The sequence below is a fragment of the Xiphophorus maculatus genome, chromosome 10 (assembly GCF_002775205.1).
Source record: "Xiphophorus maculatus strain JP 163 A chromosome 10, X_maculatus-5.0-male, whole genome shotgun sequence".
Lineage (NCBI taxonomy): Eukaryota > Metazoa > Chordata > Actinopteri > Cyprinodontiformes > Poeciliidae > Xiphophorus > Xiphophorus maculatus.
The window spans coordinates 2,171,030-2,194,878 of NC_036452.1; the positions used below are offsets into that span (position 1 = coordinate 2,171,030).

Sequence of the window (23,849 nt, forward strand, 5' to 3'; positions counted from 1 at the left end):
CAATCATAACCATCACGGTACAACTGGACACCCGGAACCAAAGTTACAGCTGTTGCTCTTCCCGGTGGTGTTTTGATGAAGGACGCCGGAGAGTCAAATGCTGTCGATGTTTCACGTTTTTCCACAATATTTCCATTGAAACTTCAAACTCCAACTGTTGATAAAATGTTGTAGTTGTAGTTCTGTGACTGGACGAGTTGCTGGATGTTATATTTGATGCATTTTGCACGTTTTTAGCAAGTCGAGTTGACGAAGCTAAAGCTGATAATTTACTGAAAACAGCGTCATATGATTCTGAGAATAATCATAACGAAACATCTTTTCCTGAATTAGTGAGGAAACTTTTGATTTTGTATTTTTATGGATTTATTCCGCAGCAAGATGTCAAGTTAGCAGTTGTTAATCTTCACATAAATGGCGCTGGGTTCGGTAAGTTCGGAGGTTCGACTGAAGGTGGCCCAGTGCTTCCGGTCGCTCTCCTCCTCCTCCGCGGATCATACAGACGTTTTTGACGCCCTGGAAACGCTGAACTCGTATTTAGATGACGGGGCTGAAAGCAGCAGCACCGCGGCGGAGCGCGAGGAGTTCCGGAGGACCCAGTACACCCGAACCCTGCGGGTTCTGGTCGGGCAGCTCCAGGCTGACTGGACCCACAGCCTGTCCGCCGCCCAGCGCTCCAAGCTGTGGGACCCGCTGTTCCTGAAGGGGCCGCCGGATCAGGCGCTGCTGGTGCTGATGGAGGCCGTGACCCAGCTCCGGTGAGACGAGTTAATTAACTGAATTATCCGAGTTAATTTTTGATCTAAAATATGAAAAACTACGACGACGTATCGGGGACCTGAAGGAAAAGCAAATTTCCCCCCAATAAATTTGACTTTTGAGCTAAATCTCAGACATGTTCGAGAAAACATAAGAAAATTTCAGACATTGAAAAGTCAGATATTTGCTAGAAAAGGAAAAAAAATCGGAGATTAAACTCAGAAATTTTTAAGAATAATATGAACATTTCAGAGTTTGAAAAGTGAATTCATTATACTCAAAAATGTCCATGTTTATGTAAAGTTTTTTTTAGGGTTTTTTTTGTTGTTGGAAATTTACTTTTTTCTATACAATCACAGGATGGCGATATGCTGATAATCTGCATGATCTTATCTGTTAATGTAAGTCTAAAATAAGTAGAAGTACAGCGGTGTATTGGGACCATAGGAGACAGGAAAACAGGAGCATATTTCTGCCCCAAAATTGTTTCTAGATTTGTCTCAGAAATTTCATAACATTTTTGACATTTCAAAATTGTAAATTTGAAACATTTGCTAAAAACTCTGAAATTTTGAGAGAAAAAAACAAGAAAATTATCTGAGTTTCAAAAGTCAAAAATGTTTTCTTTTAAAAAAAAATTCTGAGTTTTGCATTTTCTTTGTATTTTTTGCACTGAAAAATGCAAAGAAAGAAAAGGTTATTTTAAAATGAGCTGGATAATTTATATTCTGAATATTAATATTTCTTGAAGGGTAATTTTGATTACAGACTAGATAATCTATTATTTATGCTTTAGGTTTTTTGTAGTTTTTATTAAAGTTTTTATTTCCATTTTTATGTACAGATTTTGGTTGTTTTATTTTGCATATTTAAACTGAAACATAGTTACTTGATTATGGTATAAAATGTAACTATGTGTTCAGAAAACACATCAAACTGTCCCTTTGAGAAATCTGCCAGTTCCAGTGAAAATTGTTCTGTGCAAAACTAAAGTTTATTGATCTTTCAAAGCCTTATTATAAGCCATTATTATTGTATTATTGAAAATGGCATCAAAACGACAATATTATCGTTTATCGCAATAGTTTCTGGGACAATTTATCGTCCAGACCTGGCTGATGAAGTCCTCTGTCCGCTCCCTGCAGCCCCAGCGCGGGTCTGGACCGCCTGGTCAGCGTTACGGAGCGCTTCCTGCAGAGCGGCCGCCTGGCGGACTTGCTGTGGTCCTTCTGCCTCCGGTCGGTGCCGCCAGACTCGGCCCAGCTCAGAGAGACGCTGCTGGCCCGGTTAGCCGCTCTGCCGGACCTCACCGCCAACAGGCTGCACCCCAACAACCGGCCGCTGTTCACGCCCCAGCGGTTCTACCCGCTGCTGGCCACGGAGATGCTGGCCGCTCTGGAGAGGATCTGCCGCGCCCTCAGAGGTGACGCCATTTAGCTAGCGGAAATTGTCCTTGGTGCCATTTAGCTAGCGGAGATTGCTATTGGCGCCATTTTAGAGGTTTCCGTTGGCGCCGTTTTAGCTAGCGGAAATTGCCGTTGGCGCCATTTTAGAGATTGCCGTTGGCGCCGTTTTAGCTAGCGGAAATTGCCGTTGGCGCCATTTAGCTAGCGGAAATTGTCGTTGGCGCCATTTAGCTAGCGGAAATTGCCATTGGCGCCATTTTAGAGATTCCCGTTGGCGCCCTTTTAGCTAGCGGAACTTGCCCTTGGTGCCGTTTAGCTAGCGGAAATTGCCCTTGGTGCCATTTTAGAGATTGCCGTAGGCGCCGTTTTAGCTAGCGGAAATTGCCCTTGGCGCCATTTTAGAGATTGCCGTTGGCGCCGTTAACCAGCAGGTTGTTGCTAGGACACCGGAGCCGAGTTGGGTAATAACTAGTAGTTAGATTTACTTACATTTGCTTGAGTATTATAGTTTACTTTTAGGAGTATTTTTACTGCGCTGTACTTTTTACTTTTACTTGAGTAATTTTATTATGAAGTATCACTATGCTTACTTGAGTAAAATTTCTGGATTCTCTAAATGAAAAACAAGTATGTTTTAACCAAATATTCACCTGCAGTTTTTATTAAAGTTTCATACATTTTTATTGAAAGAAACTGATTTAAAAAAATGTTCTTTTGCCTGATTTTGTTATTTTTTGTTACTTATTTGAATTATTGTCATCTTGATCCTTAAATACCAAAAATTCTGCTTAACTTTATATTTTGGTCCATCTGATTATGTAAATTTAATATTTAAAATTTACAGGTATTGTCTGACAATACTTCAAAAATATTTCATCAATAAATCTTTTTGCTCACTGTTTAGTAATTATTGCATTAATTTAGTGTAAACGCTGCTTCATACCTCCTGATTTTAGTTGGCAATTAGGATTATATTATCACTTTATTAATCTGATGTTGATGTCATCATATGTTTCCATATGTTTCCATATTAATCCTATCACATGTGTTATCTATTGATTTTGATCATGTGTCTACTGCGATATATATTGTTATTGATTGATTGATTGTTGTGATGTCTTCCACAGATGGTGTCGATTGCTCTCTGACATTCGTAGCTCAGACACTTGGGAAAGTTTGCCTCCAAGGTCACAGCGGTGAGTTTAAAACAAGGCAGACTGACGGATTTAATGGTAGCGTTTGGTAAAGTTGTGTAAAAATGGCTTCCTGGGAAAAAATATGGCATCATAAAGAGATGACTGGATTTCTGGGCAAAGACTAGAGTAGAGTTCATATTCAGCAAAAGAGATTAAAAAGACCAAAAAATGTTTTTTTTGCTCAGTCCCAATTTTGGCAAAATCCAGTTTCTTTTGTCCGTATCCTACTTAACCCAAATCTGAATTTTATTATAGTTTTTTTATGCCATCTTGGTAGGCAAACGCAGCGCAATGCATAGCAAACCCAGGGAGACCAACAAAAAGAAAATATGTGGACAATGTGCAAGAGAAAGATACATGAACAAAATGGCTGCTGTCGGTGAACTGTGGAAGTAAACCGCTGTAAATTCAGCATCTCTGACGTTCTGAGCTCAACGTTCTGCTCTAGAGCGCCACCTGCAGTAAACCCCGTCCTGCTGTGTCTGTACAGGCCTGGTTCTGGGCGTGATGGCGCCCCGCCTGGCCGTCTGCACGCGCTCAGACGTGGTGTGGCAGAGGGTGAGCTGGAAGCTGCTGCAGGACGTCCCAGAGCGCTGCATGGAGAGCGTGCTCACTGGCCTGCTTCAGGCGGCCGACAGGTGAGCCGTCCGGACAGGTGAACGGGCACCAGGTGAGGGCAGGTTCTGATTCTGTCTTTGGTCCATTTCCAGCTCTGACACCTTCAGCCGCATTGCTGGAAATCTGGTGTTAACCAATAAAAAGGCTCAGTTTGTGCTGACTCATAAAGTGCTGCTGCTGCAGTATAAGTACGAGGTAGGTCAGCAGCTGACAGTGAATATATTATATGTGTATTTATATCATGTGTTGTTGTTTTTAATGGTGTTTTGTTTCCAGACTCAGGTCCTGAGGACTGTCCTGGGTTACCTGGCCTCAGACCGGGATCGGAGGCCGCTCCTCATCCAGGTTCGTTTATCTAAACATTTCAAAGACAAAATCATAGAGTTCCATTTTTATACTATCTTTAGCATTTTATATGTAATTAGCATCACATGTTGCATGTTCCAACATCTTATTTACATGAAGCTAATGCTAAAGCGCTTCACGAACATGGTATTTATGGAAATGAGTATTGATAACACGAGAGGAAAGCTGTAATATTACAATAAAGTAGAAATAATTTGTGAATAGTTGTAATAATACTGGAATAAAGTCATTATAATATGAAAATAATGTCATAATAATGCAAGTGGTAAAATTCATGAAAAAAGTTGTTTGATGATAAAGTTGAAATAGTACAAAAATAAATTCAGAATAATACGAGTATAGAGTTATATTTTAGGAGAATGAAATAGAGGAATTCCCCCCATAAAAACAATAAAAATGTTTCCCAGGTCTCATGCTGGAGTCTCCTGTTCTACATGTTTTCTGAATGGTGTGGTGCTTGACGTTTGCTCTGTGTGTGTCTTCAGGTTTTGCGCAGTGTGTCGCAGGCCTGGGCCAACCCCAGCGCGGTGAAACACACGCCTCAGGAGCAGCAGCTCTACGTTAGCAAGACGCTGCTGCTAGCTGCTAGCCTGCTGACGGACGCCGAGCTGCAGGAGCTTCGCTCAGGTGCAAAATCAAACCACCGAAACTCCTCTACTTCCTGATGGTCTTCTGATTTATTTTAGTTCTGAACAACATCAGAAAATCTTACGATGACGACATTAGTTGCGATTTTTCTTGCTGTTTTCTTTTCTTCCTCATCTGTTCCTCCATCACTCTGTGACCTTTAGCAGTTTTTGTAGCATCATTAATGTTTGATGTGGGATTATAATCTCATGAGATTCTTTTTCAACTGGATAAACATTACATCAGCATGAGAAATGCCAGCAATTATTGTCAAATAATTGATATACAGTGATGTTTTGTTCCTACGGCGAATATTAGAGCCGGGCTAAGAATTATTTTTCATGATTACAAGAATGTAATAATTGTAATAATACAATAGAAAATTTTGAAATAATACTAAAAAAAGTAATGATTTTATGAGAAAAATCATAAACGAAAAAAAGAATAACACGTGAACAGGCATGATACCGGGATGAAGTTGTGCTGCTACACAAAAAAAGTTTTACAATGATAAAGTAGAAATAATTTAATAGTTGTAATATTAGGATAAAATCCTGATAATACGAGAATAAAGTTATACAACAATAATAATCAATGCTTTTTAACTCGGATTGTTTTTTTAACTCAGATTGTTTTTTAAATTCAGCTCATTGTTTTCTTTCAGATCTCCTGCAGTGCCTGCTGGACGGCATGCAGAGCCACCTGGACAGCAGCGCGGTCGGCATTAGGACTCTGGGCATGGTGGTGGGCGAGTGTCTGAGCGCCCGGATGGATCTCAACGGCGCCAAGCTCAAGTTTGAGGTACATTCTGTGAATGTCTGACATCAGTGGTGGTGGCAGCATGATGCTGTGGCCTCAGCAGGGACAGGGAAGCTGGTCAGAGTGGACAGGAGGACGACCGGAGCTCCAGGATAACAGAAAAGAAAACGGAGGATAAAGTTGAAATAATGAGAATAGTAAAAATAAAATTTAAAAAGTTATAATACAAGAAAAAGTTACAATAAGAGATTAAAGTCAAAACTAGAAAAACAAAATTTCTGAAGAAATTTAGCCGGGGCCTGCCAAGGCGCGCCCGTCTGGTTTGTGCCCGGCGTCGTCACGCTACAAATTGGCATCGACGCTAAAGGATGCTGCAATGTAATCAAGTTCAGATTTCTTTAGCCGAAATCTCTTTGCTTCCTTGTCTTTCGTTAGGCGATGAAATACGTTCATGTTTGGTTCGGTTCAGTTCTACTCTAGTGGGCAGACTGTACCGCAGCTGCTGCGCTACAGATATTTCTCCGCTGATTTTCAGTAAAACTCTACAACGGAGAACCTGGAGGTTCTGGTTCGGATGAACAAAATAAACCCAGATATTTTATGTTTTATTATTAGAAATTATTGATAGGCCAAGCATAATGAAAAAAAACTCAGATCATGAAGTTATTTTATGTAATTCAAACAAAAATTATAATTTACATCATACCAAGGTAATATTATGTAGTTCTGCTGTTTTTCACTGTCGGCACAAGACGGCAGCTGAGAGTATCTGTATCCGAAGCAACTGATTCAGTGAAGTAGCTTAATATGCTAGTTCCGGTTATTTGTGGCAATTTCTGCAAGTCACAATAGCTCTAGGTTGAGGTAAAACAAAATTGCCTTATTTCAGCTGATCAGATTGATGTTAACAGAGATTTTGTAGCCTAACAGGTTTCACGAAAGCCAGTTAGCAAAGTGCTAACATGTGAACAAATTGTGGTTCCATCAAGCTAGCAGCTACGCTATCAGAGCCACAACAAAATATCCCACAGCAGTCAAACTTTTAAAATCGATCACATTTCTTAAAGAACACATTACATTTAACAACTGTAAGCAGTTCTAATAATATAGTAATGAAATTAAATAGTATATTTTATGGACAGAACACAAACACTTCTTACCTTAACCAAGCAGTCGGAAGCAGAAAGCTCTTCTTCTTCTTTTTGTTTTTAATGGCGGTTGGCAAGCAACTTAATGGTGTGCATTACCGCCACCTACTGGTATGGAGTGTGGATCAGGGCGCAACTTAAAAAAAAAAACACTAAATCCTTTCTATCAGTTTAGTTTTCTTAAGAAATTTTATGAAATAACATAAATATTCATGGGGCGTGCTGTGGTGGCGCAGGGGGTTAGCACGCCCCACGTTTCAGTTAACCGCTCCCCAATCTAAAGTCTTACATATAATCCTGTTACCTTCAAAAATGTAATAACCGCTTTATTTATTTTGTGTTTAATTAATATCTTATTAAGTTTAAATGTCTCTATATCATATTTCCTAATTTATTGTACTTGCTTTATATTTTCCACAATTAATTATTACATGTTCTACTGTTTCCATATCCATACCACACTCACATCTACCTGTTGGATGTTTACCAATCAAATTTAAAGTTTTGTTTAATCCAGTATATCCAAGGCACAATCTTTTTTTTTTTTCATACTTGCTCTTTTCGCTTTTCAGACTTACAATACTTCATTTGAGCCAGCTGGGGGAGACAATTCTCTGTTTTAGCCAGTAGGGTATTAGGGCGTTTGTAGGAGTTTTCCCATTGAATTATAATGGGGTTTTTTTCGTAGTTTTTTGCGAATTATGTCGCCATGTTCATCCCGAATCCCACCAAAAGTAATAGCTGGAATGGCGTGAATTTTCTGCAGGTTTTGATACCTCTTTTGTAGGTGTGCACGCAGCAGTATGAGCCGCATTAACGGTTACGGATGAAAAATAAAGAATTATAATAATAACTAGAAAATTTCGGAAGAAATTTAGCCGGGGCCTGCCAAGGAGCGGCCGTGGGGCTTGGGCCCGGCGTCGTCACGCCACAAATCGGCGTCGACGCCAAAGAACGCCGCGAAGTAATCAGTGGCACGCGGTGAACCGCAAGAACGTTAAGCGAGGCGGACGTGCACCGTTCGGTACGATTTAAAATGTTGTCAAGGCTTTTATTTTGGAAGTTTTGTTAAACTTTATTTCAAAGGGCCAAACTAATCCCATGCGTAATAGTCCTTGGGTTAAAATAGTTATATAATGCTCAAAACACAAGTAGCTGATGTAAAAAAATGCAAGGCTTTTATTTTGAAATTTTCAGTATGCTTCATTTTTAAGTTCCGAACTAATACCACGTGTAAGAGTGCTTTGGATGAAAAAGTCAAAAAAAGCCAAAAAGAGCTATTACCTCATGTAAAAATATTCAAGGCTTTTATTTTGAAATTATTATTATGCTCCATTTTAAAGTTCCAAACTAATCCCATGTGTAACAGTGCTTTGGATGAAAAAGTCATATACGGCCAAAAAAAGCAATTACATGATGTAAAAATATTCAAGGCTTTTATTTTGAAATTTTCAGTATGCTTCATTTCAGAGGGCCAAACTAATACCACGTGTAACAGTGCTTTGGATGAAAAAGTCATATACGGCCAAAAAGAGCAATTACGTCATGTAAAATATTCAAGGCTTTTATTTTGAAATTTTCAGTATGCTTAATTTTAAAGTTCCAAACTAATCCCATGTGTAACAGTGCTTTGGATGGAAAAGTCAGATAAAGCCAAAAAGAGCAATTACATGATGTAAAAATATTCAGGGCTTTTATTTTGAAATTATTATTATGCTCCATTTTAAAGTTCCAAACTAATCCCATGTGTAACAGTGCTTTGGATGAAAAAGTCATATACGGCCAAAAAGAGCAATTACGTCATGTAAAAATATTGAGGGCTTTTATTTTGAAATTATTATTATGCTTAATTTTAAAGTTCCGAACTAATCCCATGTGTAACAGTGCTTTGGATGAAAAAGTCATACAAAGCCAAAAACAGCAATTGCATGATGTAAAAATATTCAAGGCTTTTATTTTGAAATTATTATTATGCTCCATTTTAAAGTTCCGAACTAATACCATGTGTAACAGTGGTTTGGATGAAAAAGTCATATACGGCCAAAAAGAGCAATTACATGATGTAAAAATATTCAAGGCTTTTATTTTGAAATTATTATTATGCTCCATTTTAAAGTTCCAAAGTAATCCCATGTGTAACAGTGCTTTGGATGGAAAAGTCAAATAAAGCCAAAAAGAGCAATTACGTCATGTAAAAATATTCAGGGCTTTTATTTTGAAATTTTCAATATGCTTAATTTTAAAGTTCCAAACTAATCCCATGTGTAACAGTTACTGAGTTAAATCAGTTATATACAGCCCATAGCAGCAGGTAGTTCTAAAGGCCAGTTCTCAGTCCTGATCTGTTTCAACTGAGGATAGATAGAACTACAGTGATGCGTATTCGTAGTCCTAACCAGCAGCCAATAGCCTCTTGAGTTCCGTTGCTATGGCAAATAATGGTCTCAGCAGGTGTGAGCTGTGAGCTCTGAGCTCTCAAACACACAAGTGTGTTTGAGCAAACACACTTTACTGAAAAAAAGCATTGGAAACAAATCCTTCTTGTTCGGGAACCGTAATACATATTCGAAAAGCGTTTTAAGCGTATGACAGTTCAATGTGTCTTCTGCGATAGTCCCGAGATTCATATCTGTACCTCACTCAGAGCATTTACAGCGATGAGAGAAAGAAATGTTGTGCCCATATCTGATCCGAGAGCGGCTGTCACTGTAATTTCAGCAAAAATGAGAAAGTTTGGGTCGCTTAGAGGCAAATTGTGGACAAACCGTAACTGGTATCGACGAGCCGTCTTCACTTTCGAAGAGATCACAGACGTATCTACAAAATGAAATTTGAATGGCATTTCTAGGTGAATTTGTGACGACACAGCAAATCCTCAAAAATAGGGTATTTCTAGGATTTTTCCCATTGAGTTATAATGGGGTTTTTTTCGTAGTTTTTTGCGAATTATGTCGCCACGTTAAGCCCAAATCCCACCAGAAGTAATAGCTCCAATGGCGTGAATTTTCTGCACGTTTTGATACCTCATTTGTAGGTGTGCACCCAGCGGTACGAGCCGCATTAACGGTTACGGAAGAAAAATAAAGTTCTATAATAATAATAATATTAAAGAGACGCTTCTCTCCGACAATAGTAATAGGTTCCTGCCATTGCTTTGCATGGCAGGCCCCAACTAGAAAATTTCGGAAGAAATTTAGCCGGGGCCTGCCAAGGCGCGGCCGTGGGGTTCGGGCCCGGCGTCGTCGCGCCACAAATCGGCGTCGACGCCAAAGAACGCCGCGACGTAAGCAGTGGCACGCGGAGAACCGCAAGAACGTTAAGCGAGGCGGACGTGCACCGTTCGGTACGATTTAAAATGTTGTCAAGGCTTTTATTTTGGAAGTTTTGTTAAACTTCATTTCAAAGGGCCAAACTAATCCCATGCGTAATAGTCCTTGGGTTAAAATAGTTATATAATGCTCAAAACACAAGTAGCTGATGTAAAAATATTCAAGGCTTTTATTTTGAAATTTTCAGTATGCTTCATTTCAAAGGGCCAAACTAATACCACGTGTAACAGTGCTTTGGATGAAAAAGTCAAATAAAGCCAAAAAGAGCAATTACGTCATGTAAAATTATTCAAGGCTTTTATTTTGAAATTTTCAGAATGCTTCATTTCAAAGGGCCAAACTAATACCACGTGTAACAGTGCTTTGGATGAAAAAGTCAAATAAAGCCAAAAAGAGCAATTACCTGATGTAAAAAATATTCAAGGCTTTTATTTTGAAATTATTATTATGCTCCATTTTAAAGTTCCAAACTAATCCCATGTGTAACAGTGCTTTGGATGAAAAAGTCATATAAAGCCAAAAACAGCAATTACCTGATGTAAAAATATTCAAGGCTTTTATTTTGAAATTATTATTATTCTCCATTTTAAAGTTCCAAAGTAATCCCATGTGTAACAGTGCTTTGGATGAAAACGTCAAATAAAGCCAAAAACAGCAATTACCTGATGTAAAAATATTCAAGGCTTTTATTTTGAAATTATTATTCTCCATTTTAAAGTTCCAAACTAATCCCATGTGTAACATTGCTTTGGATGAAAAAGTCATATACGGCCAAAAAAAGCAATTACCTGATGTAAAAATATTCAAGGCTTTTATTTTGAAATTATTATTATTCTCCATTTTAAAGTTCCAAAGTAATACCATGTGTAACAGTGCTTTGGATGAAAACGTCAAATAAAGCCAAAAACAGCAATTACCTGATGTAAAAATATTCAAGGCTTTTATTTTGAAAATATTATTCTCCATTTTAAAGTTCCAAACTAATCCCATGTGTAACATTGCTTTGGATGAAAAAGTCATATACGGCCAAAAAAAGCAATTACCTGATGTGAAAATATTCAAGGCTTTTATTTTGAAATTATTATTCTCCATTTTAAAGTTCCAAAGTAATCCCATGTGTAACAGTGCTTTGGATGAAAACGTCAAATAAAGCCAAAAACAGCAATTACCTGATGTAAAAATATTCAAGGCTTTTATTTTGAAATTATTATTATGCTCCATTTTAAAGTTCCAAACTAATCCCATGTGTAACAGTTACTGAGTTAAATCAGTTATATACAGCCCATAGCAGCAGTAGTTCTAAAGGCCAGTTCTCAGTCCTGATCTGTTTCAACTGAGGGTACATAGAACTACAGTGATGCGTATTCGTAGTCCAAATCAGCAGCCAATAGCCTCTTGAGGTCCGTTGCTATGGCAAATAATGGTCTCAGCAGGTGTGAGCTCTGAGCTCTGAGCTCTCAAACACACAAGTGTGTTTGAGCAAACACATTTTACTGAAAAAAAGCATTGGAAACAAATCCTTCTTGTTCGGGAACCGTAATACATATTCGAAAAGCGTTTTAAGCGTATGACAGTTCAATGTGTCTTCTGCGATAGTCCCGAGATTCATATCTGTACCTCACTCAGAGCATTTACAGTGATGAGAGAAAGAAATGTTGTGCCCAGATCTGAAATTCTATTCAAATACATGGGAGAGAGCCTCAGACAGCCTCAGAAAATCCTGTCGCATGACTTTGCTCTGAAGCACCGTGACAGAAAACCGTACGGTCTAGATAAATTTCGAAAACATTTTACCGGAGCAGACAGGCGTATCAATGTCAGGACCGATTTTGATACTAATCGTGCGATATTTGTGGGCGTGATGGCGATTTCAAAAATGATTTGGGTTGAAAATGTTGTCTTCATCTCTCACTCTAAGCAGCCAGAAACGCACTCTAACTTGAGCAAAAATGAGAAACTTTGGGTCGCTTAGAGGCAAATTGTGGACAAACCGTAACTGGTATCGACGAGCCGTCTTCACTTTCGAAGAGATCACAGACGTATCTACAAAATGAAATTTGAATGGCATTTCTAGGTGAATTTGTGACGACACAGCAAATCCTCAAAAATAGGGTATTTCTAGGATTTTTCCCATTGAGTTATAATGGGGTTTTTTTCGCAGTTTTTTGCGAATTATGTCGCCACGTTAAGCCCAAATCCCACCAAAAATAATAGCTCCAATGGCGTGAATTTTCTGCACGTTTTGATACCTCATTTGTAGGTGTGCACCCAGCGGTATGAGCCGCATTAACGGTTACGGAAGAAAAATAAAGAATTATAACTAGAAAAACAAAATTTCTGAAGAAATTTAGCCGGGGCCTGCCAAGGCGCGCCCGTCTGGTTTGTGCCCGGCGTTGTCACGCTACAAATTGGCATCGACGCTAAAGGATGCTGCAATGTAATCAAGTTCAGATTTCTTTAGCCGAAATCTCTTTGCTTCCTTGTCTTTCGTTAGGCGATGAAATACGTTCATGTTTGGTTCGGTTCAGTTCTACTCTAGTGGGCAGACTGTACCGCAGCTGCTGCGCTACAGATATTTCTCCGCTGATTTTCAGTAAAACTCTACAACGGAGAACCTGGAGGTTCTGGTTCGGATGAACAAAATAAACCCAGATATTTTATGTTTTATTATTAGAAATTATTGATAGGCCAAGCATAATGAAAAAAAACTCAGATCATGAAGTTATTTTATGTAATTCAAACAAAAATTATAATTTACATCATACCAAGGTAATATTATGTAGTTCTGCTGTTTTTCACTGTCGGCACAAGACGGCAGCTGAGAGTATCTGTATCCGAAGCAACTGATTCAGTGAAGTAGCTTAATATGCTAGTTCCGGTTATTTGTGGCAATTTCTGCAAGTCACAATAGCTCTAGGTTGAGGTAAAACAAAATTGCCTTATTTCAGCTGATCAGATTGATGTTAACAGAGATTTTGTAGCCTAACAGGTTTCACGAAAGCCAGTTAGCAAAGTGCTAACATGTGAACAAATTGTGGTTCCATCAAGCTAGCAGCTACGCTATCAGAGCCACAACAAAATATCCCACAGCAGTCAAACTTTTAAAATCGATCACATTTCTTAAAGAACACATTACATTTAACAACTGTAAGCAGTTCTAATAATACTTACCTTAACCAAGCAGTCGGAAGCAGAAAGCTCTTCTTCTTCTTTTTGTTTTTAATGGCGGTTGGCAAGCAACTTAATGGTGTGCATTACCGCCACCTACTGGTATGGAGTGTGGATCAGGGCGCAACTTAAAAAAAAAAAACACTAAATCCTTTCTATCAGTTTAGTTTTCTTAAGAAATTTTATGAAATAACATAAATATTCATGGGGCGTGCTGTGGTGGCGCAGGGGGTTAGCACGCCCCACGTTTCAGTTAACCGCTCCCCAATCTAAAGTCTTACATATAATCCTGTTACCTTCAAAAATGTAATAACCGCTTTATTTATTTTGTGTTTAATTAATATCTTATTAAGTTTAAATGTCTCTATATCATATTTCCTAATTTATTGTACTTGCTTTATATTTTCCACAATTAATTATTACATGTTCTACTGTTTCCATATCCATACCACACTCACATCTACCTGTTGGATGTTTACCAATCAAATTTAAAGTTTTGTTTAATCCAGTATATCCAAGGCACAATCTTTTTTTTTTTTCATACTTGCTCTTTTCGCTTTTCAGACTTACAATACTTCATTTGAGCCAGCTGGGGGAGACAATTCTCTGTTTTAGCCAGTAGGGTATTAGGGCGTTTGTAGGAGTTTTCCCATTGAATTATAATGGGGTTTTTTTCGTAGTTTTTTGCGAATTATGTCGCCATGTTCATCCCGAATCCCACCAAAAGTAATAGCTGGAATGGCGTGAATTTTCTGCAGGTTTTGATACCTCTTTTGTAGGTGTGCACGCAGCGGTATGAGCCGCATTAACGGTTACGGATGAAAAATAAAGAATTATAATAATAACTAGAAAATTTCGGAAGAAATTTAGCCGGGGCCTGCCAAGGCGCGCCCGTCGGGCATGGGCCCGGCGTCGTCGCGCCACAAATCGGCGTCGACGCCAAAGGACGCCGCGACGTGATCAGTGGCACGCGGAGAACCGCAAGAACGTTAAGCGAGGCGGACGTGCACCGTTCGGTACGATTTAAAATGTTGTCAAGGCTTTTATTTTGGAAGTTTTGTTAACCTTCATTTCAAAGGGCCAAACTAATCCCATGCGTAATAGTCCTTGGGTTAAAATAGTTATATAATGCTCAAAACACAAGTAGCTGATGTAAAAATATTCAAGGCTTTTATTTTGAAATTTTCAGTATGCTTCATTTCAAAGGGCCAAACTAATACCACGTGTAACAGTGCTTTGGATGAAAAAGTCAAATAAAGCCAAAAAGAGCAATTACGTCATGTAAAATTATTCAAGGCTTTTATTTTGAAATTTTCAGAATGCTTCATTTCAAAGGGCCAAACTAATACCACGTGTAACAGTGCTTTGGATGAAAAAGTCAAATAAAGCCAAAAAGAGCAATTACCTGATGTAAAAATATTCAAGGCTTTTATTTTGAAATTATTATTATGCTCCATTTTAAAGTTCCAAACTAATCCCATGTGTAACAGTGCTTTGGATGAAAAAGTCATATAAAGCCAAAAACAGCAATTACCTGATGTAAAAATATTCAAGGCTTTTATTTTGAAATTTTCAGTATGCTTCATTTCAAAGTTCCAAAGTAATCCCATGTGTAACAGTGCTTTGGATGAAAACGTCAAATAAAGCCAAAAACAGCAATTACCTGATGTAAAAATATTCAAGGCTTTTATTTTGAAATTATTATTATGCTCCATTTTAAAGTTCCGAACTAATCCCATGTGTAACATTGCTTTGGATGAAAAAGTCATATACGGCCAAAAAGAGCAATTACTTCATGTAAAATATTCAAGGCTTTTATTTTGAAATTTTCAGTATGCTTCATTTTAAAGTTCTGAACTAATACCACGTGTAAGAGTGCTTTGGATGAAAAAGTCAAATAAAGCCAAAAAGAGCAATTACGTCATGTAAAAATATTCAAGGCTTTTATTTTGAAACTTTTGTTAAGCTTCATTTCAAAGGGCCAAACTAATACCACGTGTAACAGTGCTTTGGATGAAAAAGTCAAATAAAGCCAAAAAGAGCAATTACATGATGTAAAAATATTCAAGGCTTTAATTTTGAAATTTTTGTTAATATTCATTTCAAAGGGCCAAACTAATACCATGTGTAACAGTGCTTTGGATGAAAAAGTCAAATAAAGCCAAAAAGAGCAATTACGTCATGTAAAAATATTCAAGGCTTTTATTTTGAAATTTGCAGGATGCTTCATTTCAAAGGGCCAAACTAATCCCATGTGTAACAGTGCTGTGGATGAAAAATTAATATACGGCCAAAAAAAGCAATTACATGATGTAAAAATATTCAAGGCTTTTATTTTGAAATTATTATTATGCTCCATTTTAAAGTTCCGAACTAATCCCATGTGTAACATTGCTTTGGATGAAAAAGTCATATACGGCCAATAAGAGCAATTACGTCATGTAAAATATTCAAGGCTTTTATTTTGAAATTTTCAGTATGCTTAATTTTAAAGTTCCGAACTAATCCCATGTGTAACATTGCTTTGGATGAAAAAGTCATATACGGCCAAAAAGACCAATTACTTCATGTAAAATATTCAAGGCTTTTATTTTGAAATTTTCAGTATGCTTCATTTTAAAGGGCCAAACTAATACCACCTGTAAGAGTGCTTTGGATGAAAAAGTCAAATAAAGCCAAAAAGAGCAATTACGTCATGTAAAAATATTCAAGGCTTTTATTTTGAAACTTTTGTTAAGCTTCATTTCAAAGGGCCAAACTAATACCACGTGTAACAGTGCTTTGGATGAAAAAGTCAAATAAAGCCAAAAAGAGCAATTACATGATGTAAAAATATTCAAGGCTTTTATTTTGAAATTTTTGTTAATATTCATTTCAAAGGGCCAAACTAATACCATGTGTAACAGTGCTTTGGATGAAAAAGTCAAATAAAGCCAAAAAGAGCAATTACGTCATGTAAAAATATTCAAGGCTTTTATTTTGAAATTTTTGTTAAGCTTCATTTTAAAGGGCCAAACTACTACCACGTGTAACAGTGCTTTGGATGAAAAAGTCACATAAAGCCAAAAACAGCAATTACCTGATGTAAAAATATTCAAGGCTTTTATTTTGAAATTATTATTATGCTCCATTTTAAAGTTCCGAACTAATCCCATGTGTAACATTGCTTTGGATGAAAAAGTCATACGGCCAAAAAGAGCAATGACGTCATGTAAAATATTCAAGGCTTTTATTTTGAAATTATTATTAAGCTCCATTTTAAAGTTCCGAACTAATCCCATGTGTAACATTGCTTCGGATGAAAAAGTCATATACGGCCAAAAAGAGCAATTACGTCATGTAAAATATTCAAGGCTTTTATTTTGAAATTTTTGTTAAGCTTCATTTTAAAGGGCCAAACTAATACCATGTGTAACAGTGCTTTGGATGAAAAAGTCAAATAAAGCCAAAAAAGAGCAATTACGTCATGTAAAAATATTCAGGGCTTTTATTGTGAAATTTTCAATATGCTTAATTTTAAAGTTCCAAACTAATCCCATGTGTAACAGTTACTGAGTTAAATCAGTTATATACAGCCCAAAGCAGCAAGTAGTTGTAAAGGCCAGTTCTCAGTCCTGATCTGTTTCAACTGAGGATAGATAGAACTACAGTGATGCGTTTTTGTAGTCCAAATCACCAGCCAATAGCCTCTTGAGTTCCGTTGCTATGGCAAATAATGGTCTCAGCAGGTGTGAGCTCTGAGCTGTGAGCTCTCAAACACACAAGTGTGTTTGAGCAAACACACTTTACTGAAAAAAAGCATTGGAAACAAATCCTTCTTGTTCGGGAACCGTAATACATATTCGAAAAGCGTTTTAAGCGTATGACAGTTCAATGTGTCTTCTGCGATAGTCCCGAGATTCATATCTGTACCTCACTCAGAGCATTTACAGTGATGAGAGAAAGAAATGTTGTGCCCATATCTGATCCGAGGTCGGCTGTCACTCTAATATGACCAAAAATGAGAAACTTTGGGTCGCTTAGAGGCAAATTGTGGACAAACCGTAACTGGTATCGACGAGCCGTCTTCACTTTCGAAGAGATCACAGACGTATCTACAAAATGAAATTTGAATGGCATTTCTAGGTGAATTTGTGACGACACAGCAAATCCTCAAAAATAGGGTATTTCTAGGATTTTTCCCATTGACTTATAATGGGATTTTTTTCGTAGTTTTTTGCGAATTATGTCGCCACGTTAAGCCCAAATCCCACCAAAAGTAATAGCAATCATGGCGTGAATTTTCTGCACGTTTTGATACCTCATTTGTAGGTGTGCACCCAGCGGTATGAGCCGCATTAACGGTTACGGAAGAAAAATAAATAAAGAGACGCTTCTCTCCGACAATAGTAATAGGTTCCTGCCATTGCTTTGCATGGCAGGCCCCAATAAATAATAAAGAAACTTTTCTTGGGAGAATAGCAATAGGTTCCTGCCATTGCTTTGCATGGCAGGCCCCAATAATACTTAAAGAGACGCTTCTCTCCGACAATAGTAATAGGTTCCTGCCATTGCTTTGCATGGCAGGCCCCAATAATAAAGAAACTTTTCTTGGGAGAATAGCAATAGGTTCCTGCCATTGCTTTGCATGGCAGGCCCCAATAATAAAATTCTGAAACTTTGTGCTGGTTTTGTGACAGTACGACGAGAATGAAGAAACCCGGGAGCTGCTGTCTCTCATGACCCCCAGCGCGTGTGACCCTGAGCCTGACCCTGACCCCCATCCTGACCTTGACCCTGAGCCTGACCCCCATCCTGACCCTGAGGCTGCTGATGGGTGAGTTTGAGCAGATATTGATTTAAAACAAAACAAAATTATTACAGAATGTTTGATATTTTGTTCATTTATTTAATTCCTTAAGTTCCTTCTTTTGTTTTTCTTTCACTTCTTTTTGCTCTTTCCTTTTTCATTCATTTGTTCTTTGTTTTGTTCGGTGCAATGTTTTGTTTCTTTTGTTCGTGTACATGTTCATTTTGTTCTTTTTCTTTTTCCTTTCGTTTCTTCATTCTTTCTTCCTTTAGTTCCTTTGTTCTCTTGTTCTTCCCTCTTTCCGTTCTCAGATTAAACGCTTCGTTGGGTTCTCTGTCTCTCAGTGAATGTTTTTCGGTGAATCTGTTGTCCGCAGGTCTGAGGCGACCAGAGAATCGTCTCAGGTCAAATCGCCCTCCCAGAGGTCAAAGAGCGATCCAGACTCTGACCTCGACAGGTGAGACGTTTCTCTAGTAGTCAGATTTTAACTTTCATTTTAATCAATATTTAGATTTAAATGTAATAACCTCGTTTCTTATGGACGCAGCGATGATGACCTGCCTCCGTACGACATGTCAGGAGACGTGGAGGCGAGTCGGGCGGCGCCGCCTCGTTACCTACGGGACTGTCTGGAAGGCACGGTGCAGATCAGTTCTCTCTGTTCGGTTCTCTCTGTTCGGTTCTCTCTGTTCGGTTCTTTCTGTTCGGTTCTCTCTGTTCAGTTCTTTCTGTTCGGTTCTCTCTGTTCAGTTCTCTCTGTTTTTCTTTGTTCGATTCTGCTGCAGAAATAGAAACCCGTTTCTAATGTTCTCCTGGTTTTGTTGATCAGCTTTGATTTCCTCTGACGACTCGCAGCGAGTCGAGTTCAGTCTGAGAGCGGCGGAGAGTTTGGTGAGGAGGAACGTCTTCGCAGCGAAGGAGGTGAGAGCGGAGGGAATATTTATATGGAGTTTATTTTGTTCTTTCTTCTTATTTCTTGTTCGTTCTTTATTGTTCTTTTATTTCATTTGCTCATTTGAACAGAAGAACGAAAACATGGTTCTGTTCTTTCTTTCCTTTTCTTTCATTTGTTTGTTTGGTTGTTGGCTACTGTTGCCATGGCAGCCAGAGCCTGGAGAAAGTTTACAAATATCTTGTTTGACATTATTTGAGGCCTGGTTCTGTCTCAGATTCACTGGTTTGCATGAAAAAACTATAAACTCAGGTCTGTCATAATATTTTAGACATTTTTTGACTCTGGTTTGTTTACGTTTTTGGTTGTTTTTTTTAGATCAGTGTCCAGATGACCAAAGTGCTTCTTCACATGGAGGATAAATTCAGCGTTAGCGGCTTCCTGGTTCTCCGGCAGGCGGCCATGGTGGCTCTGACCGCCGTCGACTCTGTTCCTGTACGACTTTGATTCATTCTCTGCGTCCAACCTGATCGCGTTACGCATCGTAAATCAATCCGTCTCTGTCTGTCTCAGGTTACTCAGTTCTTGACTACAGAGTTTTACTCCTTGAACTACAGCCTCCGGCAGCGACTGGACATCTTAGAGGTGAAACCAGCAGCTTTAGCCACTTTTAAATCTTTTAAATCTTTATGAATTTGATCATGTTTGGGTTCTGCAGGTCCTCGCCTTGGCAGCTCAGGAGCTTTCCAAACCAGCCGCCGATAAAATAACCGCAGCTGCCTCGGAGCTGACGCCTTACCAGAGCAACAGCGCTGCCAGCTGGAGACAGGAAGTGGAGAAGAGGATCCAGAATAAAACCAAACGCATCTCTAAGGTCGCTGCTCGTCTTAGCGCCTCGCTAAACTTTATAAATAGTTATTTTACAACCAGAAATATTACTGCTAGATCTTGAGAGGCGCAAGTTATAACTCATTTGGGTTGCTAGGCAACAGGGCTAGGCTCTGCCTCGGTTGCTAGGCAACGGCTCACTGGCCTGGAATGTGATTTTGAAACGGAATTTTCCGGACACCAAAAAACACGAACTTATTTGCAGAAAATGACCGGCTGTTTTTAGAGGGAGCAGAAACCCAAATGGAAGTAAAAAAATGTTAAAAATGGGAATTAAGCAGAAATACTGAACTACATGTTTAAAATAACATACCCAAATCTAATTTTTTATTTTTTTTTACAGACTCTTATTTAAATAATCTCTGTACCAAAATAAAGCGAAACCTTTGTAGGATCCATCAGAAGTCCAAACATCACAGCAGCTGCTGAAGTTTCAGAGAAAATGAAGACGTAACACAAAAGCATTTATATATGTATATTTTGCTCTTGATACGTTATATAAACCTTTAAAAATATTAATTTTGATTCAGCTGAAGTAAACTAAAGCCTAGTAACAGAAGTTTTAGTAAAAGAATACCACGTTGTTAAATCCACTTTGGTTAAAACCGTGTTTTATGTGACTTATAGACGTTTCCCTCTGTAGAAGTCATCCCGTTGTTTAGGTCAGGCATTAAATAAGACGACCTGTAAAGCTAACTGTGTTGCATCATGTTGCGTTGATGTTCCTGCAGGGCTCCGCCCAGCCGCGGGCCGGAGCCGCTCCAAACCGCTACGCTCCTGTTGCTGGATACTTCTTCTTTCCTCTCCTCAGAAACTACGACAAGTTAGTATTTTAGTGAAGCTCTGAAGATTGGAATAGTTTTAACTGATGGGATAAAGAAAAACTCCTTTCTGGCAGGCCTGAGGTGACCTTTGACCTGCTGGGCAGTGACCACCTGGTTCTGGGCAGGTTGATCCACACTCTGGGCCTCTTCATGCACCTGGCCGTCAACGCACCGGTATTATATTATATTATATTATATTATATTATATTATATTATATTATATTATATTATATTATATTATATTATATTATATTATATTATATTATATTATATTCATGTTTCCCTTCTGTTATTGCCCTGATTTTAAAAAGTCTCTTTAAAGAGAAAAAGTTTGGATGGAGTTATTAAGCAGCTCAGTCTGTGTCCACATTTGTTTCAAAGTTCTGCTACTGATAATAATCTGATGCTAATTGTTGAATTTTTTCAAATTTGTCAGTCATATGTAAACATTGTGTTACCATTTCTGCTAATCCAGGCTGATCTGACTGAGCCATGCCAGCCGTTCAGCCTGTTTCCTGCAGTCAGGCTGATCCTCATGCTGTTTATTCCCAGATAGCTGCACAGATGGGAGCTGCGTTGTTGGACTTTGTGTGGGCCGTTCGGTACCACGCTGACCAGTACGTCTGACTCACATCGCTGCTTCACACACAGGTTGACTGGAAAGTCTGGAGTTTTTATTGGTTTCTAACTGGGTTTCTTGTGGTTTCTGTTGGTTTTGTGTCGTTGAAGGACGGTGAGGCGAGGCGTCCTCTTCGCCGTCTGCTCCGTGTTTCTGAGCATGCCCAGTCAGGCTCTGATGATGGACCTCAGCCAGCAGCTGATGGAAACAAGAACCTGGCTGGCAGGTAAAATATTAAAATAACAGAAGAAAATATGATCAATAAATCACTAGATTAGAGCATTCTGGGTTTCAACGACTCAGGATTCATGATCCCACCGTCTAAATGTTCCTCTCCTTCCTTCCTTCTTTCCTTTCTTTGTTTAATTTCTTTTGTCCTCTCTTTCCCTCCCATTTTCCTAATTTCTTCCTTTCCTTCTGTCTTTCTTTCCTTGTTTAATTCCTTCCTTTAATGCCTTGTGTCCTCTTTCATTCCTTCTTTCCTTTATTTAATTCTGTCCCTTTTTTCTCTAATTTCTTTCATCTTTCCTTCCTTCCTTCTGCCACAGATTCATGGTATGTTTTTATATTTTAAAATCAACATAAAAAACTAAAAACGGGAAAAGTCTCGAGTTTCTCCGTGAAACTGAAACCAAATTTTCACAACATGAAAATCTGACGCTGAAGATACGAAGCATGACGGGATATTTCTCCATCTGAGCTGTAGTCACATCTCCACCTGCAGAGTGTATTTCTGTCAGCGGTTTCCCATCAGACACACACACACACACACACACACACACGTTTGCGCAGCTATCTGTGTGGGGACTTTCCATTGACTTCCATTCATTTCTACAGCCTAAACCTTATCCTTACCCTTATCCTAACCCTATCCATTACATACCTAACCGTAACCAAAACTCAATTCATAAATCCAAAACTTAGTCCTAAATCTGACCCCTGACCCAAAAACAGCGTTTGCCCTTGTGGGGACCGAAGCCTGGTCCCCACAAGGAGCAGTGGGTCCCCACAGTGTAGTATATGTCAGGAAAATGATCCCCACAAGGTATTAGAAACAAATGCGCACACACAGACACACAGATTTCTGGGAAGGAGATGAGGAACCAGGATGTCCTGTGATGCGATTTGCTCTGTTTTTATTTCTTTTTTCTTTTTGCCTGGAGCAGAAAATCAGTGAACTGAGACTGAAAGCACTAAAACAATGTTTAGTTTCCTGTCTCTAAAAACTGGTTCTGGTTCTGGTTGTGTTGTCTGTCCACAGATGTGGCTGAAGCGGACCCGGACGCCGACTGCCGCAGTTTAGCTGTGCAAAGCCTGGTTCTGCTGGATCAGAACCTCAAGAAGCAGCTGCAGAACCCGAATGGCCTCAGCCTGGAGTCGTGACCGGTTCAACATCTGCGTGAAGAGAGTTTCTGATGATTGTCTGGTGGAGATGACGCTCCAGATGTTTCCTGGATGTTTCCCAATCATCCGGATCAGGGCGTCCTTTAAACTCTGCATTTACTATGCAGAGATACTGCGAAAGTGAATGATCCACTTCCTGGATCATTCAGCCAGACACAGGAAGTGGACTGGTGACCAACGTAATGCCATTCACTGCAAAAACACAAAGTATTACCAAGTCATTTTGGTCGACTTTCTGTTTCAATTATCTTAGTTCACTTGAAATAAAACAAAACTAACTTACAAGTTACTTTTCATCACGATGTAGGAGCTGGCAGATTATTTCACTTTCAATAAGACATTTTTTCCATTTTATAAGTAAAATAACCTGCCAATGGAACTAGTTTTTTTAATATATTGTTTAGCAATATTAAGAAATTAGTATCTTAAAACTAAGTTCTTATTTTGCCTTAAAAGTTACTTTTAAGTTAGTTTTGTCTTATTTGTAGTGTAATAAGACATTTGCACTAAAACTAGACAAAAATACTTGGTAAGATTTTGTGTTTTTGCAGTGTATAAGTCAGTTCCTTAAAGGAATTCCTGCTTCAATTTCTGGTTTAATTCTAAATATCAGGATTAAAACATAACTTCCTTTTGACCAACATCTTTCCGGTACAAGCAGCAGTTTGTTTCCAGAGAACATCCTGTGAATATTTCTGTACAGAAAAACTTTTGGAAGTAAGGGAAGATGGAAGTACTACTACATTCGGTCGTCACAGTTTTCTGTACAAGCTGGATTATTCTCCAATTAAAATGTTTTTTGTTAGACCAAACTTTTTTTTTTTGTTGATTTTTTTTTCTCATGTAAACTGATGAATTTGATGAGTTTATAAATATGTGTTGCTTGGCAAGCCTCATAAATATGTATAAAATACCTTAAGGGCAGTTCATTATTTTTACTTTGATAGCATAAATTTTACTGTAATAAAATAAAATAAAAAATCCAATCTATTGGTTGAGTAAATATGAGGTTAAGATTGAAGCAACTAAACACTCTGTTGGGTTTGGTGTGAATCAA

General features: G+C 38.5%; 1 protein-coding gene across 1 annotated transcript; it reads left to right on the top strand.

Moving 5' to 3' along the window:
• The first annotated feature begins 68 nt into the window (after positions 1 to 68).
• Positions 69 to 23,579, top strand: telo2 (telomere maintenance 2). Its single transcript, XM_005803292.2, has 20 exons — positions 69 to 758; positions 1,905 to 2,182; positions 3,293 to 3,361; positions 3,852 to 3,999; positions 4,072 to 4,174; positions 4,256 to 4,324; positions 4,831 to 4,972; positions 5,637 to 5,773; positions 18,056 to 18,192; positions 18,542 to 18,622; positions 18,713 to 18,801; positions 18,995 to 19,086; positions 19,436 to 19,552; positions 19,631 to 19,702; positions 19,776 to 19,931; positions 20,677 to 20,768; positions 20,844 to 20,943; positions 21,322 to 21,386; positions 21,499 to 21,614; positions 22,650 to 23,579. Exons 1-20 carry the CDS (start codon positions 415 to 417, stop codon positions 22,769 to 22,771), a joined length of 2,529 nt encoding a protein of 842 aa, XP_005803349.1. The 5' UTR covers positions 69 to 414; the 3' UTR covers positions 22,772 to 23,579.
• Positions 23,580 to 23,849: the final 270 nt, after the last annotated feature.